The 22,964-nt window shown below is 38.1% G+C and overlaps 1 protein-coding gene across 1 annotated transcript in view; it reads left to right on the plus strand.

Moving 5' to 3' along the window:
• dctd (dCMP deaminase) overlaps positions 1 to 22,212 on the plus strand; it is a 60,397-nt gene extending 38,185 nt beyond the window's left edge. Inside the window, exons 5-6 of the mRNA XM_052126922.1 lie at positions 15,009 to 15,105; positions 21,370 to 22,212. Coding sequence (XP_051982882.1) covers positions 15,009 to 15,105; positions 21,370 to 21,472 — 200 coding nt within the window. The 3' untranslated portion in view covers positions 21,473 to 22,212. The remainder of the gene's footprint in view (positions 1 to 15,008; positions 15,106 to 21,369) is intronic.
• The last annotated feature ends 752 nt before the right edge of the window (positions 22,213 to 22,964 follow it).

The raw sequence follows: 22,964 nt of genomic DNA on the forward strand, positions 1-22,964 counted from the left end.
CAGATCAAGAACTACTAGTCTGCCTAAAGGTGATATCAGCAATATCCACAACATGGATAAGAAAATAGCCTATAACTCACATCTACAGTCAATGAAGCAAACACTGGTGAACTTGAACTAAGTTAGATGCAAGTCAGAATGCAATTCAGGTAATTGCCATAATGGTGTAACATTTGCAGTGTAAAATACTAAACAGTCTCTTAAACACAGAAAATTAATTACTCTGAAAGTGTAGTCTCTGAAGGCATGAAGAATCCATAACACACTAAACATTACAGAATACTTCAGTACTCATTATATGCTATTATAAGGAACCCATTTCAGGTTTTTACAAGGTCTTATATAAGTTGATACATGTTTAAATAAATAAATGTTTCAGGGTTCGTTCGGTCAATGAAATCCTTGAAAAATAATGGCATTTAGAAGTTGTGTTTGGAAGCAGGGATGCACCGATCCGATACCTGGTTCGGTATCTGCTCCGATACTGAAGCTTTTAGACGGATCGGGTATTGGTCCGACGAGCCCGCTCCAAATCCGATACTGTTAGTCATATTCGAAACATTGCCCCCAGTGGCTAAAGCGATTGGGTTTTTGGGCTTATGGGCATGTGTGAGCTCCATTTTTCAAGTTTAATGTCCACAGATCGGCTTTAATATTTTAAAGAGGAAACGCTGTAAGTCCAGAATAAACTATATGCTGCTTTAATTACTAGTGGCATAATATTAGATGGAGAACATATAATTTTTAATTTCATTAACTGGAGGTTACATCAATTAATAGCAGAGAATGAAACTACAATACTGACAGAAAAAGAGAACCACTTACTGCTCTGGGCTGGATAGCATTAGCAAATCGTCTAAAATCGAACATTAAAGCTATACTATGTAACTTTTGGCCCTCTAGCGGTTCAAATAAATCTGCATGCGTCTTGCAGAAGGACATCATTTTGGTTGTACTTCAGCTTTGTTCCTCTGTGCGGATGAATGTGGTTCGAGGCAACGGTGTACACATGAATACAGGATGTCTTATTAGAGCGAATGGACAAATAACAAAAGGAAAAAACATATCTGATGTTTTGACTTATTGGAAACATTTTTTATTGTTTTTATTTTTTATTGACTCCCAACAAATGAAACCGACTATATGATCTGGCCCCGAAGAACCGCCTTAAGTGCCTCCCAAGCCACGCCCACAGAGGATACTGAGGACCAGTTGTTCTCCATATAGACATTTCAGCCTTAAACATTTGTTGAAATACAGGATTTTGCAAATCAATTGTACAGAGTTGTTGCCACCTCTGAATAGCCAAACCAATGTTGATCCGGGTATTGTTACGAACTCTGTCGCTTTCCCTTTTTGCTTGTAGACTCTGCTTTGTTTGCAGTTTCTTTGTTTTTACAAAGTGATTCCCTGGAGGTTTGCCGTTTGGAATAATCCATGATAAATTTTTCTCATTCTTTGTGACAACAAACTTTCAGCTTTAGCAACTCCCACATGTGCACTACAGTAGTCGGATCTTATTTTTTCTGTGTATGGATATGACGTCAACAAGTACGGTCAAATTATGTATGTATGCAATTTTCCACGAAATCCGCTCCAACAGCTCTAAAATATTTATAATATCATTATTATAGGTTTATCAAAGTGTATTTAGGTAAAGTAAATACATTGTTTGGAAGATGGATTTTTTTTGCACTCATTAATACAATTTATTTTAGACTTGCTTTTAGAGAATAAGCCTTGAATATAAGTATATTTAAGAAAACAAAGTTACATAGTGTGGCTTTAACACAAAGAAACTGTTTGTACTTGAAATTACAAACCTGCTTAGTAAAAACAATAATTGTGGAAATATTAATCCTTATATGGATCCATAGGCCCTTTCCCACTGGTAGTACTAAACCCTGTTTTAAGTACTTTGCCCCAGGACTTGTATTTTCGTCACTTTCGCACATAAGGAACTACAGGTGAAACTCGAAAAATTAGAATATTGTGCAAAAGTTCATTAATTTCAGTAATTCAACTTAAAAGGTGAAACTTATATATTATATAGACTCATTACAAGCAAAGTAAGATATTTCAAGCCTTTATTTGATATAATTTTGATGATTATGGCTTACAGCTTATGAAAACCCCAAATTCAGAATCTCAGAAAATTAGAATATTACATGAAATCAATAAAAAAAAAGGATTTTAAATACAGAAATGTCGGCCCTCTGAAAAGTATAATCATGCATATGTACTCAGTACTTGGTTTGGGCCCCTTTTGCATTAATTACTGCCTCAATGCGGCGTGGCATGGATGCTATCAGCCTGTGGCACTGCTGAGGTGTTATGGAAGACCAAGATGCTTCAATAGCGGCCTTCAGCTCTTCTGCATTGTTTGGTCTCATGTCTCTCATCTTTCTCTTGGAAATGCCCCATAGATTCTCTATGGGGTTCAGGTCAGGCGAGTTTGCTGGCCAATCAAACACAGTAATACCATGGTCATTGAACCAGGTTTTGGTACTTTTGGCAGTGTGGGCAGGTGCCAAGTCCTGCTGGAAATTGAAGTCAGCATCTCCATAAAGCTTGTCTGCTGAAGGAAGCATGAAGTGCTCTAAAATGTCTCGGTAGACGGCTGCGTTGACTCTGGACTTAATAAAGCACAGTGGACCAACACCAGCCGATGACATGGCTCCCCAAACCAACACAGACTGTGGAAACTTCACACTGGACTTCAAGCATCTTGGATTGTGTGCCTCTCCATTCTTCCTCCAGACTCTGGGACCTTGGTTTCCAAATGAGATGCAAAATTTGCTCTCATCAGAAAAGAGGACTTTGGACCACTGAGCAACAGACCAGTTCTTTTTTTCTTTAGCCCAGGTAAGACGCTTCTGACGACATTTGAAGCCCATGTCCAGGACCCGTCTGTGTGTGGTGGCTCTTGATGCAGTAACTCCAGCCTCAGTCCACTCCTTGTGAAGCTCCCCCACACATTTGAATGGCCTTTTCCTGACAATCCTCTCCAGGCTACGGTCATCAATGCTGCTTGTGCACCTTTTTCTTCCACACTTTTCCCGTCCACTTAACTTTCTATTAATGTGCTTTGATACAGCACTTTGAGAACATCCAACTTCTTTTGCAATTACCTTTTGAGGCTTTTCCTCCTTGTGGAGGGTGTCAATGATGGTTTTCTGCACAACTGTCAGGTCAGCAGTCTTCCCCATGATTGTGAATTCAACTGAACCAGACTGAGAGACCATTTAAAGGCTCAGGAACCCTTTGCAGGTGTTTTGGATTAATTAGTTGATTAGAGTGTGACACTTTGAGCCTACAATACTGAACCTTTTCACAATATTCTAATTTTCTGAGATTCTGAATTTGGGGTTTTCATAAGCTGTAAGCCATAATCATAAAAATTATATCAAATAAAGGCTTGAAATATCTTACTTTGCTTGTAATGAGTCTATATAATATATTAGTTTCACCTTTTAAGTTGAATTACTGAAATTAATGAACTTTTGCACGATATTCTAATTTTTCGAGTTTCACCTGTATATAGGTCCTCTGAGCCGTTTTTTTGTGGGATTTTAGCACCTACTCTGGAGTAGGTATTTTTGGGGCGTATAGGAACTGTGGGAGACTGGGAGGTGCTGCAGCCTGTGATTGGTCAAAAACTTATGACGCACAAAGAATTGAGAAAGAAGAATCCACAGCCTCCATTTGTAAACTAGCTGCTAGCATGCTACTCAGAGGATTTTACAATACCCTTAACATAAATAAAATAAAATCAACATGGTATCCAAACAGGATCACCCATTTCACATATGTGTGTCAGGGTTTCCATTAGCCGGTAAATACAGTTTTTGGACCAGAAAAATGTCCTAATGTCTGACAAATTCAAACATGGTTGGACACAATGTCCAGTAAAAATATTAACACAAAGCATCAGCTAATTCTTTAGTTGCTGCCACAAATGCACAGCATTACACCATCCCAATGATTACAGCACTTCGCTGCCACGGAGGCTTAAACTTTCCAGAAGCATGCAGAGTTCTAATCTGCGACTACAGGAGGTTTTATACCGCACACTGGCAAAAGCAGCCTACGTTATTCCCATCTCATGTGCCCACAGTGAGAAGCTTCTAATGTCAGATAAAATAAAATGGCCTTGCATTGTCATCTTTTGGAGGAGTTTTTATGCTATGAAATATCTGAGTAAAATAGTAATAAAATTTGCCAATGTGAGAACTTGTATGACTTAACTAGGGGTGGGCGATATGCCCAAAATCTTACATCATGATACGAGTCATTTTATATCACGATAATGATATATATCACAGAGTATTGTAATTTTTTAAACCAATTAAAATTGTTTTATATATTAAATAACCATATTGTAATGCCTATGTTTTGGATAATTTAGTCAGAGAATGAAATACTTCCCCTTATAAAATTTTATCTTTATTTGGAACATGAATAATCAAATTAAAAAAACAAAAAACACTCAACTTGGTTTTAAATCATTACCATAATGCTACATTTCACAATATGCTACATTTCAGTCTGATGATATGTTGTTGGCCTTATTATTCTTAAACAATTTCCTCAAGAAATTCAAGATCTTCCCAAAGCAATGGAACAAAGAAAATAAAAGGCTACAAATGTATATTTAGTTTCTTGCAAAAACATAAATGATCAAAATAATGCAGAGCCCATCTTTTGCCTTTGTAATATTCTTTTGCATGCTTCATTTTGAAGAGGTAAGATAGATTGAACCCACACCAGATTTTGCACCTGTTCTAGTAGCAAGCTCCTCTTCATTTTCTTGACTTGTTTTGGAGTCGTCCCTTTCTGTGGAGATGTTGTTTCTCTTCAGGGTTTTCCCTGGGTCAAAAGTGATTAAGTTGTGTGAGTGATCCTGCTCTGGCTTTCCTGTACTTTCGGGAAACCTGCTGGACTCACCCGCACTTTCGTGCTCCAGAGAAAGCACACGAGACACTCGCATGAAACACAGATGTGTGTGTCAGATAGAAGCATATTGTTCATGTTGCACAGCCCTAGACATGACCTAACTAGGGTTGCAGCGGTATACCGGTTTCATGGCAAGATATTTTGGTCGGCCGCCCATGTGATCGAGTATTTACCTGACGAGGCAGATTTAATGATAATCTCGCAAACAGCTAAAGACTTCTCATCTGCACTTTTGTGAGTGTAACGAGCTCGTGATCATGATCTGCTCTTCTATCTGACGTGCGTGTTCAACAACTGAGCTTCCCTCGATATTGCGGACTGCAGACATCAAAACTGTGGCCAATTTCAATTCTAGCAAGACTTTTCTAGTTTAAAGTGTTACAGAGATTGTTAATTCGAACCTCTCAAACAGTAGCAGCCTTGACATGCCAAACAGCACTGAGAAAAGTGCAACACTGTGCTATGCGCCAAAAAATTTAAAATAATTACACACCATCACCTTTACAAATTTGTTTCAGGATTTTACATGAGTAAAAGTAACTTATGTTATATTTTGACAAACTGTTATAGTTTCACATGAAATAATCTAAAGGTAGAATCTATAACGCATTAAATATGCTTCGGCTCAAATATATTCCACAACGAGAGTGCTTCTGTATTTACTTATTTTGTATTTTTGCATTATAATTCCCTCATACTTTGCGATCTACATCACCTGAAGCTGTTTGGAAAGTTTAGAGTGCATCTGGACTGAGCTGTGTAATTCTTCCTCAGTCAGGCACAAACTGTAGTGCTGCTCTAGTGCGTCATCATTAGTTTAATGTGATCTCATGTTACATTAAATGAGATCAAACGACTATTCGACAACAACAATTTTGTTGTCATTTTTTTTATTATTTGTTTTACTGTCGACGCTGTCGGTAATGTCGACTAATCGTTTCAGCCCTGTACTAGATGGTGTCACTACAATGGTAACTATGTGAGTGCAAATGCTACTGGGGAAAAGTCTCCTTAGGTGTTCCGTACCTTCTACGAGTTCTCTAGAAAGTTACTAAAGGAAAAGTACCAGGACTGTAGTTGGGAAACTGCCTAATGTTTTCATTATTGCTACCACTGAATTTCATGTGTAAATAAAATAAATTCCACCAATAATGCTACAACCCCAATTCCAAAAAAGTTGGGACAGTATGTAAATTCTAATAAAAACAAAAAAGGAGTGATTTTTTAATTATATTCACCCTTTGCAATATTGAAAGCACCCCAACTACACAATGTTTTATCTTGTGATTTGTATTGTTTTTTTAATGTAGGGTGATTGCAACACGCTCCAAAAAAGTTGGGACAGTAGAGTGTTTACCACTGTGAAACATCACCATTTCTTCTAATAATACTTCAGCATTTGGGCACTGAAGACACAGATTTGTTAAATTTAGAAAGTGAAATTTTTCCCCATTCATCCATTATGCAGGTAGCTCAGAGAGTAAAGCCGCTTACCACCACCCCTGGAGTCACGACTTCGAATCCAGGGCATGCTGTGTGACTCCAGCCAGGTCTCTTAAGCAGCCCAAATTGCCGCGGAGAATAGCGTGAAGCCTCCACACGCGCTGTCTCCGTGGTAACGCACTCAACAAGTCACATGATAAGATGCATCTCAGGCGCGGAGGCAACTGAGGTTCGTCCTCTGCCACCTGGATTGACGCGAGTCACTACGACACCACGAGGACTTAGAGCGCATTGGCAATTAGGCATTGCAAATTGGGGAGAAAATCAAAACAACAACAAAATTCACTCCCTCTATGGAAAAAATTAATAAATGGGATTTTTACACCCAGAACCAGACTGTTGCTCTTTGTTATATTGCATTCTTTTATTAACAGATTTTCGGTTCCACATGCATAAGGCTTGATATTTGATATCTGAGTTCTGCGCCGGAGCTCATGTGGCTCCAGATGAGATGAAGGGGAGACAGATGGATACAGAGGTTCTCTATGGTCACCCTGCCATACTGAGAAGCCTGCAGTGGGTGTCACTCCAAAGAACCAGCTTCTTTGGCTGGTTAGATATAGCCTACATGGTGACAGGCTGTCTTCTTCCTCTTATTTTTCCTTTTCCAAACCCTGCTCTGTTGTTATTTTCAATCTCTTCTTATCTGTTGAAATCTCTTAACACCCCCTTCCCTGCTCTCTCTCCTCCCCTCCAAGCCTTTTTGTCCTCATCTTCTATTTCTCTCTCTTTTAGTTTACTGATCCCCCTCCATGTACTCTTGTGGCAAAGCCTACTGAAGCTGTGCTCTGAAGATAACATGACACACGCTCGGATACTGTCTGATCTTCAGGATGCTGGGCCTTGCCCCGGCCGTCTCTCAGTGGGGTGTCAGCTTCTTCTCAATGCAGCGGCATCATTAAGGAATGCATATCGCTCCCTTTCGTCTCCTTCATGCTTACTCGTGCTCTATAGGATGCAACAAATCATGGCTAAAAATTATTGTCCAACCTCATTAAAACTGCCCTCTGATGATGCCAATCAGACAGAGCTGAACAAAGCAGATGTTGTTTGAGTCAGAGGTGTCTTTGCTGGTTGTTTGTTCATTGTGAAGGTGTAAAGCTTATGTTTGTTTACCAGAAGTGAGTCTCTCTTTTAAAGCCTCAAAATATGAGAAACGGATAAGCTTCTCCATGGGAAAAAATTACGATATCGGGAATATTTGTAGATTTAGACATTTGAATTCTCGCTTATTCCTCTGTAACGGCAAGCGTGCTGTAAAAAGTTAATTATTCAAATGATAATTTTTATTAAAAAAAACTATTGAGCCATTGGGCTCTAAACTGAAACATTTAGGAGCCAAATGGCTGTTTTTATTTGCCAAATAACAGAACTGATTGATTTTGATGGTTGTTCAGCAGCAAGATAGAGAGCCGAAGAAAGACGGATGTTAACCGATTAATTGGCCGATAAGTTTAAATGAATATATATACACCGATCAGCCACAACATTAAAACCACCTGCCTAAAATTGTGTAGGTCCCCCTCGTGCTGCCAAAACGGCGCCAACCCACATCTCAGCCAGACGGGCTGGTTTGAGTATTTCATTAACTGTGGATCTCCTGGGATTTTCATGCACATCAGTCTCATCAGTTGTGCGGATGTAAACGCCTTGTTGATGAGAGAAGTCAAAAGAGAATGACCAGACTGGTTCAAACTGACAAAGTCTATGGTAACTCCGATAACCACTCTGTTCAATAGTTGCGAGAAGAATAGTATCTCAGAATGCTATTCTGAGATGCGGGTTGGGACAGTTTTGGTGTTACGAGGGGGACCTACACAATATTAAGCAGGTGGTTTTTAATGTTGTGGCTGATCGATGTGTGTCTACAGATATATATTCTGATCTGCCACAACATTAAAACAACTGACATTTGAAGTGACTAGCATTTATTATCTCATTACAGTGGCACCTGTCAAGATGTGGGTTATATTAGGCAGCAAGTGAACAGTCAGTTCTTGAATTTCATGTGTTGGAAGCAGGAGAAATGGGCAAAAATAAGGCTCTGAGCGACTTTGACAAGGGGCAAATTGTGATGGAAAGACGACTGGGTTTGAGCATCTCACAAAACGAAAGGTCTTTTGGGATGTTCCTGGTATGCTGTGGATTGTTCCTACCAAAAGTGGTCCAAGGAAGGGTAACAGGTGAACCGGCGACAGGGTTATGGGCACCCAAGGCTCTTTGATGCACATGGGGAGTGAAGGCTAGCCCGTCTGGCCTGATCCCACAGAAGAGCTACTGTAGCACAAACTGCTGAAAAACATAATGCTGGCCATTATAGAAAGGTGTCAGAACACAGTGCATCGTAGCTTGCTGCGTATGGGGTGCGTTGCCACAGAGTGCCCATGCTGACCCCTGTCAATCACCGAAAGTGCCTACAATGGGCACGTGATCATCAGAACTGGACCATGGAGCAATGGAAGAAGGTGGCCTGGTCTGATGAATCACATTTTCTTTTAGATCATGAGGATGGCCGGGTGCGTGTGCGTCATTTACCTGAGGAAGAGGTGGCAGCAGGATGCGCCATGGGAAGAATGCAGGTAGGGCGAATGCAGTGTGAGGTTCTGCTGGGAAGTCTTTGGTCCTGGCATTCATGTGGATGTTACTTTGACATGTACCACCTACCTAAATAGCATTGCAGACCACATACGCCCTTCATGGCGATAGTATTCCATGATGGCTGTAGCGCCTTTCAGCTGGATATTGCATCCTGCCACACTGCAAAAATTGTTCAGGAATGGTTGAGGAACATGTCAAAGAGTTCAAGGTGTTGACTTGGCCTCCAAATTCCCCAGATCTCAATCTGATCTTATCTATGGGATGTGCTGGACCAACAAGTCTAATCCATGGAGGCTCCACCTCGCAACTTGCAGGACTTAAAGGATCTGATTGGTGCCAGATACCACCGGACACCTTCAGAGGTCTTGTGGAGTTCATGCCTCGATGGGTCAGAGCATTTTTGGCAGAACGGGGGGGACCTACATGATCTTAGGCAGGTGATTTTAAAGGGTAACTAAACACCTGCTCAGAGTCTGACTCCACCCACTAGAAATATTTGAAAATGCAGGAAAAGTGGGCAGACCCCGGCGGGGATAGAGGGAACGAACCGAGTGCGGGGCTGAGCGGGGGGGGGCACCTGAGACTCGTAGTGACGGATTAATTGACAGCTGCTGTCAGACTCTATGTTATTATTATTCCTCACATGGTCGCAAGACCACATGTACATGAATCTGGCGTGGTGAGCTGGAACCTGCTTACGTCAGCTGTCACCGCTTACGTCACGAAGTACCGCAACAGCCAATAGGAAAATTCAACTGCAGTAGCCACCGTTCAACCTGAAGAGGGCAGCACTCAGACGTTTTTACACCATATATTGTAGAATTAAAACACTTTATACACAAATGTCAAAAAAATTACTTGAATCAATGACCAGTACTAATAAAGCCCCATGCTTACAGATCATTAACTAAAAAAAGTTGGTTTAGGGTTTAGTTACCCTTTAGTGTGTGTGTGTGTGTGTGTGTGTGTGTGTGTGTGTGTGTGTGTGTGTGTGTGTGTGTGTGTGTGTGTGTGTGTAAAAAGTTTTTAGTCTATCCTTACTGTGACAGGGTGGCCAAGACACAGACCACAAGATCAATCTGGTGCACTTTGAGAGCAACATTAAGAGGCTAGATCTTTGAAGAAGTTTGTGTTCTTGTAAGCAGTGTTTTGTTTTTAGTAGTAATTTAATCAAACACATTGGTTGTATAGATATGAATGGTGATTACACTGCAAAAAAGTCACACCTGCAAAGCATGGTGAACGAGACGGAGTTTAATGCAGTGCAAAAACTGAACTGAAACTACTCTGACCTACGGGCCACCACAGTCTAGGTAATTAATGGGAAACGCTGTTTACTGTATGATTCGCTGAAGAAGAGACTGACTCAAACTGCTAACATGAGCTTCTGAGTTCAAACCCTTTTTTTGAATAATTTCGGCTGATTCATTTAAAAGACTAGGTTCAAGAGTAATTTGTCTGCAAATCAGACATCATGGCACTCACTGTGTTTGTTGTCTTGTGCAGCGAACTAATCTCTTCAAAGGAAATGTGGCTTAAGACACATTGGCTTACTCTAAAGATGTTGTTCAAAACTGCGTTAGATAAAATCTGAAGATATTGCGTTTAAATGCACACAAAGTATACCCAACTCTTGTAAATAGCAACTAGAATTTAAATTCTAGTCCCAATAATTTGTTTCTGTTACCATTGTAGTCGCAGTCTGGAGATTTAGTTGCAGTCCTCTAAATTGTGTTTGACAAAAGAACTTGCTTACTGTGTGTTTTAAATGCTTAGTAAAAATACGCCCTCATATAGATTAAAAATTTCCCTTAAAGTCAACTACAAGGGGTATACAATTCCCCTTGATGATAAAAAGTTAATTTCCGACTCTAGATGGGATTCAGACCTCCCCCCCCCATATATTTATGTAGCGATTCCTTCAGTGAGGAAGTGTTACTGCAATTTTTGAATGCAGTTCAGATTTGTCCCTCTCTCAATCAATATCAACTCCATAGATAAGATGACACAAAATAATTTTCTGTTTACCTAGTTCCCATATTGATGACCTCCAGCTCTCTGGCTCCTCGGTGCCGGCGGTGCTATGTCTGAAGCACGGCTTTAAAGCCTCTTCTCTCTCTATGGAACTAAAGTGTCCCAAGTGCCTGCCATCTTGTCACTTCCTGTGACTGTTTTATTTTTATTTATTTATTTTTTGGAGGGGCTGATGTGTACTTGTCTTTAGAGAGCATTCTGGAAATGTGGCATCACCAGAGCTCTGCTCCACCTTCCATCAGAGCCTTCCATTCTGTTGGACAGCTTGTCTTCTTGGAAGACATTCAAGAAGCTCCAATGCTTCTGCTCGTGTTTTTCTTTTTTTTCTTTTTCTTTCAGAGGACACTTTTAAAGCATTTTTACACAGAAGTACTTGATGCATTAAAGAAAAGCCTGCAGTAATATCAAAACTTTGCCACTTTTCCTGTATTATTATTATTATTATTATTATTATTTTATGTTTTTTTACTTAAGTGCTTGCTTTTTTATTTCCAATAGCCAGATAAGGCTAGGAGATACAAAAGTAAAAAACAAATTTCAACCGCACCATAAAATGTCACCACCAAATTGTTGTGAGATGGGCATTGTCTGGGTGTGTTCCATGGTCATTTGAACTTTTTCCTCTCAAAAATTGTTCAAGTAATACTGTGGAGAGGCCACATCTCATGCTTGTAATAACAGTGTTTAATGCAGCGGTTCTCAATTTTTTCAGTTCACGCCCCCCTTGAAACAGGAAAAACGTTATTTTTGTCATGGAAAAAAGTTTTATTTAAAAGCACAATGAAAACTGAAAGAAAAGTTACACTCTCCACTAAAAAAAAAAAAAAAAAAGGATCTAAATCAGGGGTGCCCACACTTCTTTGCATGATGATCTGCTTTTAAATGACCAACTCAATAAGATCTACCAACTAAAAAAACTGTTTCATTTAATAAAAGAAAATGCTTGTTGGGACTACTGCGTGTATCCCTACATGGAATTCATCTTCTATTTAATAAACAAATATGTAATAATGTTCAATGTTGATATCATTCAGTTTAAAACTAAACCCAAAACACCTACAGCACAATAGATTACAATAGCCAGGGCATTTACCTTATTCTGATGATTTGCACTGAATGGAATCAGACAGTTTAGCATAATCCGGAGAGTAGCTGGTGGTAGCAGGTCTCAAACACTGCTAGCATCGCAATTTCGCGTGCTGTTCTCAGAAGCCCTTGGAAGGAGCGTATGCGCAAACCTAGTTGTCCTGGCAACTGAATAAACAAAATTCTCGCCTGGTCAATATTTACTCATCAAGTGCAAGTCAGACAGAAACTAAAAGAATGAAAGACATTATATTTATTTTTATTAAAATGTAACGAAAGTACATTTATATTTTGTGCGATCTACCAGCATTGCCTTTGCGATCGACTGGTAGATCGCGATCAACGTATTGGGCACCCCTGATCTAAATTATGAACTTTTGTCACTACTACATTGTTGTGTTTTTTTGTGAATACTTTGTGTTACATAAATACATAAATTCATTATGCCAAACCCTTTGGATAAACACATTGCAAATTGCACATGTTGTCCACCAAAGACTGTATTACACGAGACACAAAGGTTTCTTCCTGGAGGGGGCGCTTAGCCACTCAAAAAGAAATAACGTATTCTCCATTCATCTGCATTTGAGACATTATTTGAGATAGATATTTTTAATAAAAACTGATAATTGCAAGGACTTGTACCTGTGAATGGAAATAATTCTCAGCATCCTCATTGAGTAATATCAAACAACTGATTGGCCCATCCTGGCCAGCGCTTAAAGTAACAAGTATCACATGACAGCGTGTCAACGCCCCGCTTCAATAGCGGTCCAGACCCCTGGACAATAATTTATACCTTTTATTAAAGATACTGACAAACTTTAATAACCACTTGAAAAAACCTTTCTGACATAATTTACCCTGGTCATTCAAAACCATTATGACCTTTTTAATCTGTGAAACACATGATTGAGGGATTAGAGGATCGTGTTTATGGGCTGTCCAAGCTCCAGAATCTCATCAAAGCACATTCTTCTGAAGCCATATGAGTGTTGTGTGATGAACAGATCTCTTCACCAATTTGAAAAAGGCACACACAAGTACATTTTTGTTTACATAAGCACTACAAGAGCACCTGATGCTTTGGACTGTCTAGAACTGCACATGCAGGACGCGCTGCAAGTCAAATGTACAATGTAAATGCCTGCTTTAGCCGAAACAGCATTTAAATGTAACTAAAACTTGCCTATTAGGACATATTTCAAATGACAACTGGAAACAGTCCCACTTGTAAAATATGTATGTTTATAAAATAGCATGTCAGCTAATGAAAACTAAATTACTTACTCATCTGAAATTGTATCCTCGGCTGGATCAATTCTCTCTTCAAAATACAAACGTTCATCTTAGTCCTGCTCTTCTTCTGAGGAAAATGTTAACTCATCCTTACATCCAGGAGTTTACAAACACACAGAAAAGTTGAGTTGTGTTGTGTTTACATCAAATCTTGCAGTCGGAGGCAGGCACCATTTCCCTTGATCGTCTCCGCACATTAGCGTATGAATGGCACGCTCTGCTGGTGGGTGGGATCACATTACCTATAATGAAGCAGAGCCAGGAAAACCGCACATCGCTTTGTTTCATACAGGTTACATTGCAGGAGAATATTTGTTTTAAATTTGAATTGTTTTATTTAAAAGTAGACAGTTTAAGCTTTCTTTAGACATATGTTTAATGTTTGTGTGATGAGTATTTGCGGAGATTCAGTTCATTTTTGTGACGTGTTTCTGAAATATGCTCGTGAACACAGAGACTGCTGAAAGCTCACCCTTTTTATTTTACAAAAGCACAAGGTTTTGTTGTTATTGTGAGTGTACACAAATAAATAAAATAAAATAAAGACCCTTTATAGTCTCTAATGATGTCTTACACTTATCTGTATACCCAAAAATGAGGGAGTATTTTAAGTTGTTTGTGCTGTAATGACAAAAATATCCAGCAGGACTCGCCTGCGTGTCCGTCGACCCCAGAGGGTTAAGGGGAGGGTTTACATGAGTCACGTTGTTGTATTAAAAAACAAGTAGATGAAACAGAATAGAATGGAGGGCAAACACTGCAACATGCTGTCTTAAAAATCCAACGTTCTTGGTGGAGCACTCAAAAAACATGAGACGCAACGCAATGGTCAGATTTTCCATCTAGATATGTATGGATGTTGTGGCGGTGCTTTAAAGGGGATGAAAAACCTACAGTGACTACATTTTGACTAATACCAGTGGTTCAATTTGGCCAAAATTATCTGGAATGGCATTCTGGGAACTTCAATTAAAAAAGAAGAAATAATATTTATCGGAGCAATCACCATCAGGTTTGAGGATTCTCCCTTTTCCAAAATCCAAATGTGGCACGCTGCCTTTTTACCGTGAGGCACAAGCGCTGTTTATAGTGTGCACTAATACTCCTGTTGCATTTGAAAGCAGCCATCTGTCAGGAAAACAGCATGCAGGTAGCAATTGGAGTTGGAAATCTGTACTACCAATACTGTAAAAAGTATTTTTCTTACAGTGATGGCAAATTGTTCTTTTCTTGTTTCTAAGCATAAATCCAAACAAAATTTTGTGAGCTTTATGCTTATAACAAGAAAAAAACTGTTTGCCATTGGGTTAGGGAAATACTATTATTTTAATAATTTTAAAATTATTTTCATACACAATTTGGATTTTCAAGTACTTTTTTTTCCCTTCTTGTTTTAAGGATCTTTATGTATTTTTACTTGAACATAAGACCACAATACTGATTTAGAAAATGTGTACTTTTGACATCCCTAGTGTGTTAGTGTGCCTTTTTCTCACCTACACTATCCTTCTTTTGCTTTTTCTGCCCTACAGGTATAAAGGATGTGATCTATTTGTCAGACAAATACCACGACTCTCCAGAAATGTCTGCCTCCCGACGGCTGCTTAACTTGGCAGGAATTGCATACAAGTGAGTCTCTTGAGTCTGACTTGAGAATGGGATTGGTGTGTAGCTTGGAAATGAAGCTGCTTCATTTGCATTCCTGTCAGTATTCATTGGCCCATTCTAGCATACAATCAGGCTGTAACTGAGCTTGACCCTCATCCCTGTGTGTCCAGGGTCCAAAATTAAAACCTGCCAAGCATCAAATGTGGGTAAATTTTGTATTTGGCCAGTGAATTTTGCAGTGTGTGGGTGCTTTTTCCTTTTTATTAATGTCAGTGTCAGCTTCTAAAAGTAATATTCAAGTGTTTTACTCAAGGGTATCTGTAGGCCTACAGTAAATAAGGCTGCAAGTGTTTAGACAGAACGGCCCTTAGCTAGTTTCCCGCTGCTCATCGATAGCCTCAGTTAGCTATAAATCTAAAAGATTTATAAAAGAATTCAGGTCCATTCATGTCATCTGGCAGATGTTGAAACCACTCTCGGATTTAGAGTTGAAGTGCATGGAAGTTTTAATTACCAACTCGCCACACAAAAAAATTATCTGGGAAAAATTATCATTGCATTCAGTTCCGTTAATGGTTCTAGACCATGCATCCTTTCGGCGATGTGAATAGAAAAACAGACTAAAATAAACAGCGTTTTTCAGCGCTGCAACATTGCTACTGAATCTACAGGACGAGACCTAGTTGTGGCCAAAACCTTTGGCATCCTGAGTAAAAAGGATCAAAGAATGCTGTGAAAAAATATGTCTTTATTGTTTATCCTTTTTATCTTTCATTCAAAATATTCACAATAATCTAACCTTTAATTGAAGGGGGGATCTCATAATCAAATAAATATTTTTCTCCAAAACATGTTTGCTACAATTATTGGCACCCCTAGAAATTCTTATGAGTAAAATATACAGTATATGTAGTATACTCACATTTGAATTTTACTTCTTGTTTCACAGGGGTATAAATTTGAGGTAACACACAAGCCAAATTTCCTTAGTCATCTATTACATTGGGTTAGACCAAAGAATACATTTATGTTGTGCAGCAAAAGGTTGTTGAGCTTCACAAAATGGGAAGTGGCTAGAAGATAATAGCTAAAGCATTGCAAATAACCATTTCCACTATCAGGGCAACAATTAAGAAGTTCCAATCAACTTGAGATGGAAGAGGAAGAGGAAATGTGTCTATATTGTCTCCACGAATGGTGAGGAGGATGGTTTGATTGGCCAAAAATTCTCCAAGGATCACAGATGGAGAATTTCAGAAATGTATTTGGTCCAAAACCACAATCAGACATCACCTACATCATCACAAGTTGTTTGGGAGAGTTTAGGGAAAACAATCCTCTGCTCTCATCCAATAACAAACTCAAGCATCTTCAGTTTGTCAGACACTACTGGAACTTCAAATGGGACTGGGTTCAATGGTCAGATAAAACAAAAATGGAGCTTTTTGGCAGCAAACACTAGAGATGGGTTTGATGCACACTGAGAGGTAGCCATATGGAAAAGTACCTCGTGCCCACGGCTAAATATGGTGTGGATCTTTAGCATTGTGGGGCTGTTTTTATTCCAGAGGTCCAGGACATCTTGTTCGGATACATGGTATCATGGACTCTATCAAATACCAACAGATAAAAAATGAAAACCTGACTGCCTCTGCCAGAAAGCTTAAAATGGGCCCTGGTTGGATCTTACAGCAGGAAAACAAAAATGGTTCACTGACCACAAAATCAAGGTTCTGTCATGGCCATCCCAGTCCCCTGGCCTGAACCCCATATAAAATTTGTGGTTTGAACTGAAGAGGAGAGCCCACCATTGTTGACCTTGGAATTTGAAGGATCTGTAGAGATTCTGTACAGAGGAATGTTCTCAGAATGCCATGTCTTCTGCAACCTCATTAGGCATTATAGGAGAATCCTCAGAGCTGTTATCTTGGCAAAGGGAGGTTTCACAACATATTGAATAAAAAAGTGCCAATAATTGTGCCACACGTGTATTTAACAAAAGTATTAGTTTTTTTTTTTTTTTTTAACTTGTTTGTAATTGTCTGATATCCATTAGAGGATAGATTTTGTGAATATTTTGAATGAAAGATAAAAAGGATAAACAATAAAGAAATTTTTCACAGCTGACTTTGCTCATATTTACCAAGGGTGCCAATATTTTTGTCCGAAAAGTATTGTCCGATTCCTGAACGAATGACTCTTATGAGCCGGCTCTTGTTCGTGAATTAACAATATTTATTAATCAGTTGGAGCTGAGTGGATAAATCTTTAATAATTGACTCAAAACAGCCCAAGAATAGTTACTGTTAAACTGTATGTTCTTAAAATTTAGTTTTGTTATAATGAGTGTATAATATGAAGGGAAAAAAAGGCACTTTTAGGCATTTAGATATTTCATAAATAATACAATTGTAAAATAATAATTAAAAAAAGGCAGCTGACTATTAAACTTAATATAGTATAGTTTATTTGTCTCATGTCTGTCACTTTTTAAAAATGCAATAAAATGTTGTTTTTTTTTAAGTTGACCTGCCTGGTCAATATTTTTTTCCTTGGCTAGTATGCAAAAAAGTTATGTTTGGACCCTGTGTGTGTGTATGTGTGTGACCTGAAGCCGCAAAAACCCTCTGTGAGTGTTCAAAAAAAATACACTCTTGGAGAAGAATGTATTGGTATCACAAGAAATCACACCATACCACCTTCATAATAACCTCAAATGTCTGAAGCACTGTAAACAGCTATTACTTAATGTCACTGTTTATTATCAACATCATTATGAGGTTTTATGGTAGTAATTAGTGGTAATTGTTGAGGCAAGCACTATTGCTCATACTTGGGGTAAGGGGCCTTTCAAAATAGCAAAATTACAATGGAACTTTGGTACTTAACTTGTCCCATGCCATTTGTGCTACGGACATTCATGATACTGAAAACCATTTGGCTTGTTTAAGAGAGGTGTGCTGTTACTTTTATAAGCAGTCAGACTTTCAGTCTCTGCCTGGTGGATGATAAAGCAGGCAACAAAATCCCATAGACTTAAATTAAAGGAGGGACCTTCTAGGGAGCAAAATAGTTTAGAAACTTCAGGGTGGGCTCTTTTGACTTGGGCTAGGAAGTAACCACAGAATAGCAACCACATTACAAAGCAATAATCAGCTTTTTCTTGAAGATTGCAATTCATAGCAATACTCACATTTAATAACAAAATGTATAAATCTAGTTGTTTAAATAATATGTCATTCCTCAAATGCAAGCTTCAGTATTTACAAGTGCAAAAGCATTATTTTAGTTTAAGTATTTGTGTTGAGATGAGGGTTAGAAAGAGATTCATGGTTTTCTGGTATTAATTTTTTGTCTTATGAATGCACCAAAGAGTGTAAGAGTTTTTTGTGAACGACTTTTTGTCTGTTTCTCCCTCAAAGATATTGTATGTCTTCATAAGTCATGTAATATAATACAAGATTCATATGGGCTACTTTTATGACATCTTTAAGATGCATTTTCCTTGACCGCTCCAGTCCCCATTCATTATAAAAGCATGGGAAAGTGAGACCAGTCCATACTTAAAAATGTCACCTTTTATTTTCCATGGAATAAAATCTGACGAGTTTGGAAAGACTTGAGGATCAGTATAAATGATGACAGAATTTTTTGAGTGAACTGTTCTTTTAAACACATAATTTTAGTGAAGATGTCCTTCACTCTTTGTTTAATGAGATACAGGGTTAACTGTCGACTCCACTGAAATCTCAGTGGGGTTTGCAGTCGTAACACAGCGCTCTTTATGTTCGAGAGAGCCAGCGGGATCCACAGCACGAGAGGACAGAACGGAAATCTCATCTTCCCAGTCGTATGTACACACTATATATATAGATGCATGGTAAATATACTCAGAAGACTTTCATCAGAGGCAGATCAAACAGAACTGGAGGGACATGAGCCCGAGGAGACAAAAGGAGTAGATCCTCCTGAAGATGAAGATCAGGAAATCCTTGAAGATACTTTCATGCTGCTTGTCTGTCTTTGAGGGTAGCAAGGTTAATTCCCCCGCTGCTGCTTTTTGAAGGCTGTTCTCCATTTAAGAATATACTTACAGCATACTATGAATTCAGCAATTCGATTGCACAGCCAATGGCTTTTTAATAAAACATAATTAAAATGGATCTTGAAATCAACACAAATTACTAGTTTGTTGACCCGAAGAATGACCTACAGTAGTAGACTGAATTTTTCAGTGGCCGATGAAGTAAATTGATGTATGAGCTGAAGTATTGTTGAAATCTTACAACTGTGCATTGTGAATTCTGAATGAGAAGATTAATTGATTTTCTCAGGCATCAATGAAGCTGGCTTTGCATTAAGGAACATAGAAGAGCAAAAGAAGGCTTTATGGGTGTTCATGGACAGTCTTTGAATACTTTGGTGCTGTTAGAATTTGTTTAGATTAAAGGTGCAGGATGTAAGATTCAGAAACCCTTGTTATTAATGACACTTTTGGCCATTAAGTGAACTAGCACACACTCCATAGGGACACGAGCACCAACCAAAACAATGATGTAACGTATAATGAGTGAATGTGATTCACCGGCATCATGCTGACAGATGAAGTTGCATAATTAAAATTACACAGTTATGATTGTTTTACTACAAACTTTGAGACTGCATATTTTATTTGAATCTCCAGTGCTGGAATAGGGCTAAAACAAACTGTGGATATAGGTCTGACTATGAGAAACTGTAGTTTGAAGTAATCATTTTTCTTTGCATGATACATTGACTGCATTTTATACTATTTCTGCGTTAGGTAGCTAGCCAGCTTCAGCAATAGCTGTTAGCTAAATTTGGTGGATGTTAGCTGTTTATAAAATAGACTGTACATTTATAAATATGTTGACACAATTCAGTATTGATGTGATTCCATCACAACTGTCATTTTGATATATCGATGTGCTATGTTTTATAATAGAATGTATATATTTTCTGTATAAGTTACGTTACACTAATGAATGGAGCTTTTTGCATTATCTTGAATATTGTCTAGCATTCATTTCATGTGTTATTGTAGTTTATCTTGCTGAATAACTACAGATTAACATTGTCAGTTACTATGAATCAGCATACCTGACTTTTAGTATAAAAAGAAGATTGTTGACATTATTTGAAAGTTATGAAGCAAGGTAGCTTGCAATTCGTCAGCATTGGCAGGCAAGATCAAATTTGCTAAAATTACACCGATCAATCCTTATGGCACTATATTTCACATGCTTTGCAGTTATGTAAGCTTACCTGTCCAAAAATAAGAATGGCAATTCAGCGTTGGTTTTGATCCCCAAAACCGAACGAAGGTCCCTCCCAGGAATCAAATACTCTGCCGATGTTTTCACTCAACCACAAATCATGTTTCTGCTTGGCATGATGGGATTCAGTAGATAAATGTTTTTTTTTTTTGGGCTTACTCGGAGTTTGTGTAGGAGTCGGTGTTGTGCTGGGAGCCGGACTTTTGCTGGATTCCATCTCTAATGTAACTTTACCTAGTGGTGCAGACTGTATGTTGGCATTGTTGAATAACGGAAGAGACGCTAGGAAGCGTGCATAAATGTCACATCCTTTGGATTTTCCCAGCAAAAACGACCCGCTCGCTTCACATGAAAATCAGTCTACAGGCTTTAATAGGCTACCTAGGCAGTACGGGATGGGCTCATATTTTAAGTCATTACAAGGTAAACAAAAAAGGTGAATATTACATGAAAAATTTACATATTGCACCATTAACTTGTGTTGTTATGAAGGTTTGATGAAGAAAAATAGATTTTTATCATATCCAGTTATCTCAAACTGAGAGGGAGGGGTTAACAGAAGAATGAAGGGTATAAAGAACAGGCAAGAGAGTGACAAAAGAAGAGGAGAACAGGGTTTGTGAAGCAGCACAAAGGATAAAGGCTAGTGTGAAAATAAGGAATTTACCACCTGCTGGTTTGGTTCTTCATGGCAAGGCATTTTCTCTTGAGACATTGGGGGCCATTGCCTTATGGAAGGGTTGCTGCTTGGGTTTTCGATAGAGGAATAGTTAATAATGGGTTCTCTAAGCTCAAGGATTCTGAAGGGAATTGGCTGGACTATTTCAGAATAATGAGGACAATAAGGATTTTCTCATTTCATCTAGGTGCTTTTAACCAACAGCTCAGATTTATGTGCTTTTAAGAGACCAACTACATGCATTTTATCTTTCTTATTTGAGCATATGTCAGTAATACTTTTTTCTGTTCTTAATTCTCTGTCCTGCAGGCAGTTCGAGCCAAAGCGAGGCAGGATAGTCATAGATTTTAATTCAATCAACCACTCCGGATTGAATGGTGTCAATGGCTTTGGGGGGATTCAGTCGCCATAAACAAAGAAACTTAAATATTGAATATATTGAAAATATTCAAAACACAGAGATACATTGTTTTTCTTACCTGTGTGATGACTCATGTAGACTTATATAGTTCACTTTTATACTTTGTTTTTAATGTTACTCTTTGAACTTGCAGGATTTAACTTGTAAAAGTGTTGAATGTATTTCTCTTATGTTCTGCTTCTTAAATAAATTTGTATTAATTTCCATGTAAGACATAAAAAGGTTAATGGTGATATGTGGTTGTGTACTTTTTAAATTGAATCTTTGAGTAATCAGTATGAGTGAGTTGACATTAATGAGAACATTAAAATCAAGCTGGAGGCAGAAATAAATCCTTACATTTTGAGCTTTTGCTTGTTATATAAAAAGATCAGATGTAACTTACATGTACATAAATGTATAGTGAAAATTGTCCTCAATTTTTGGATACATTACTTAGACTAGCTATACAAAAACTATATGTTCTGTCAATTCATGCTCCAAAGTTCACATTATATTTAGCATGTTGTGGCTTTGCAGAGTTCATGGCAACATTTAACCTTATTGTGTGGTATTTAACAATATTATTTTTCTCTATAAATAAAAAAAGAGCTTGTGATGTGCCAGTTAGTTCTGACAATGTTAATTTTGCAATGCAAGTTTTTAATAGAAGATTAAAACATTTAAAAATGGCAGCATGTGTTCAATTTTACTTCATATGGAGCTGTTTGCTACTGTTGTATGTTGTTATACCAGGGTCACTCAAAATAAAACACTTTTTAGTGGTATAAAGGCATAATATAAATCAGATCTGCCCACAAAGCTGTGGTTATAGTTTCTTTTTTGTGTCATACATATTACATTGAAATGTTTAACATCAAATCTTTTAACAGGTCAAAGGTCTCTTCTTAAAACTAAGTTGACAATTAACTAGCTTGGAGCATAATCAAGATAGCAGTAAAACTATGAAGTATTTTAACAAAGATGTTTACATTGCATTGAGATTAATGGCAATGATCACATCATTTTGTCACTGCATATGAACTATCTATTTCTCCAGAAATGCAGAGAACTTATCTTTTAACAACAAACAAAATCTTCATGATGGTTGAAAAGCATTTGATGTAAGGGGGTGTATTGCATTGCAATTCTTGTCATATGTTTGGTTTGCTCAAAATGACTATTCACTATAAATGCACTACTAAATAGAAGACTTTGGAAGATTATGGTAATTAATACTATTTTCTCAATTCTTCTGGTAGTATCAAGTATCAATTTCATTTGTCCGGTATTCATCTGTGTATGTACAATTTTGACTAAATAAATTGTGAAGTGAAATTGTACAACATGGTTATGGGTTGTGTGTGGGACGAAGACCCATACTCGTTTTTCACGTAAAAAGACTAGAATGTGTTCTATAATCAAGTTTGGAAAGATTTGAACAATCACGGAGATTAGCCGCTATTCATCGAATGGGACCGTACGACATTTCCTTACCCCAGGA

This window comes from Xyrauchen texanus, chromosome 5 (assembly GCF_025860055.1).
Source record: "Xyrauchen texanus isolate HMW12.3.18 chromosome 5, RBS_HiC_50CHRs, whole genome shotgun sequence".
NCBI classification, from domain to species: domain Eukaryota; kingdom Metazoa; phylum Chordata; class Actinopteri; order Cypriniformes; family Catostomidae; genus Xyrauchen; species Xyrauchen texanus.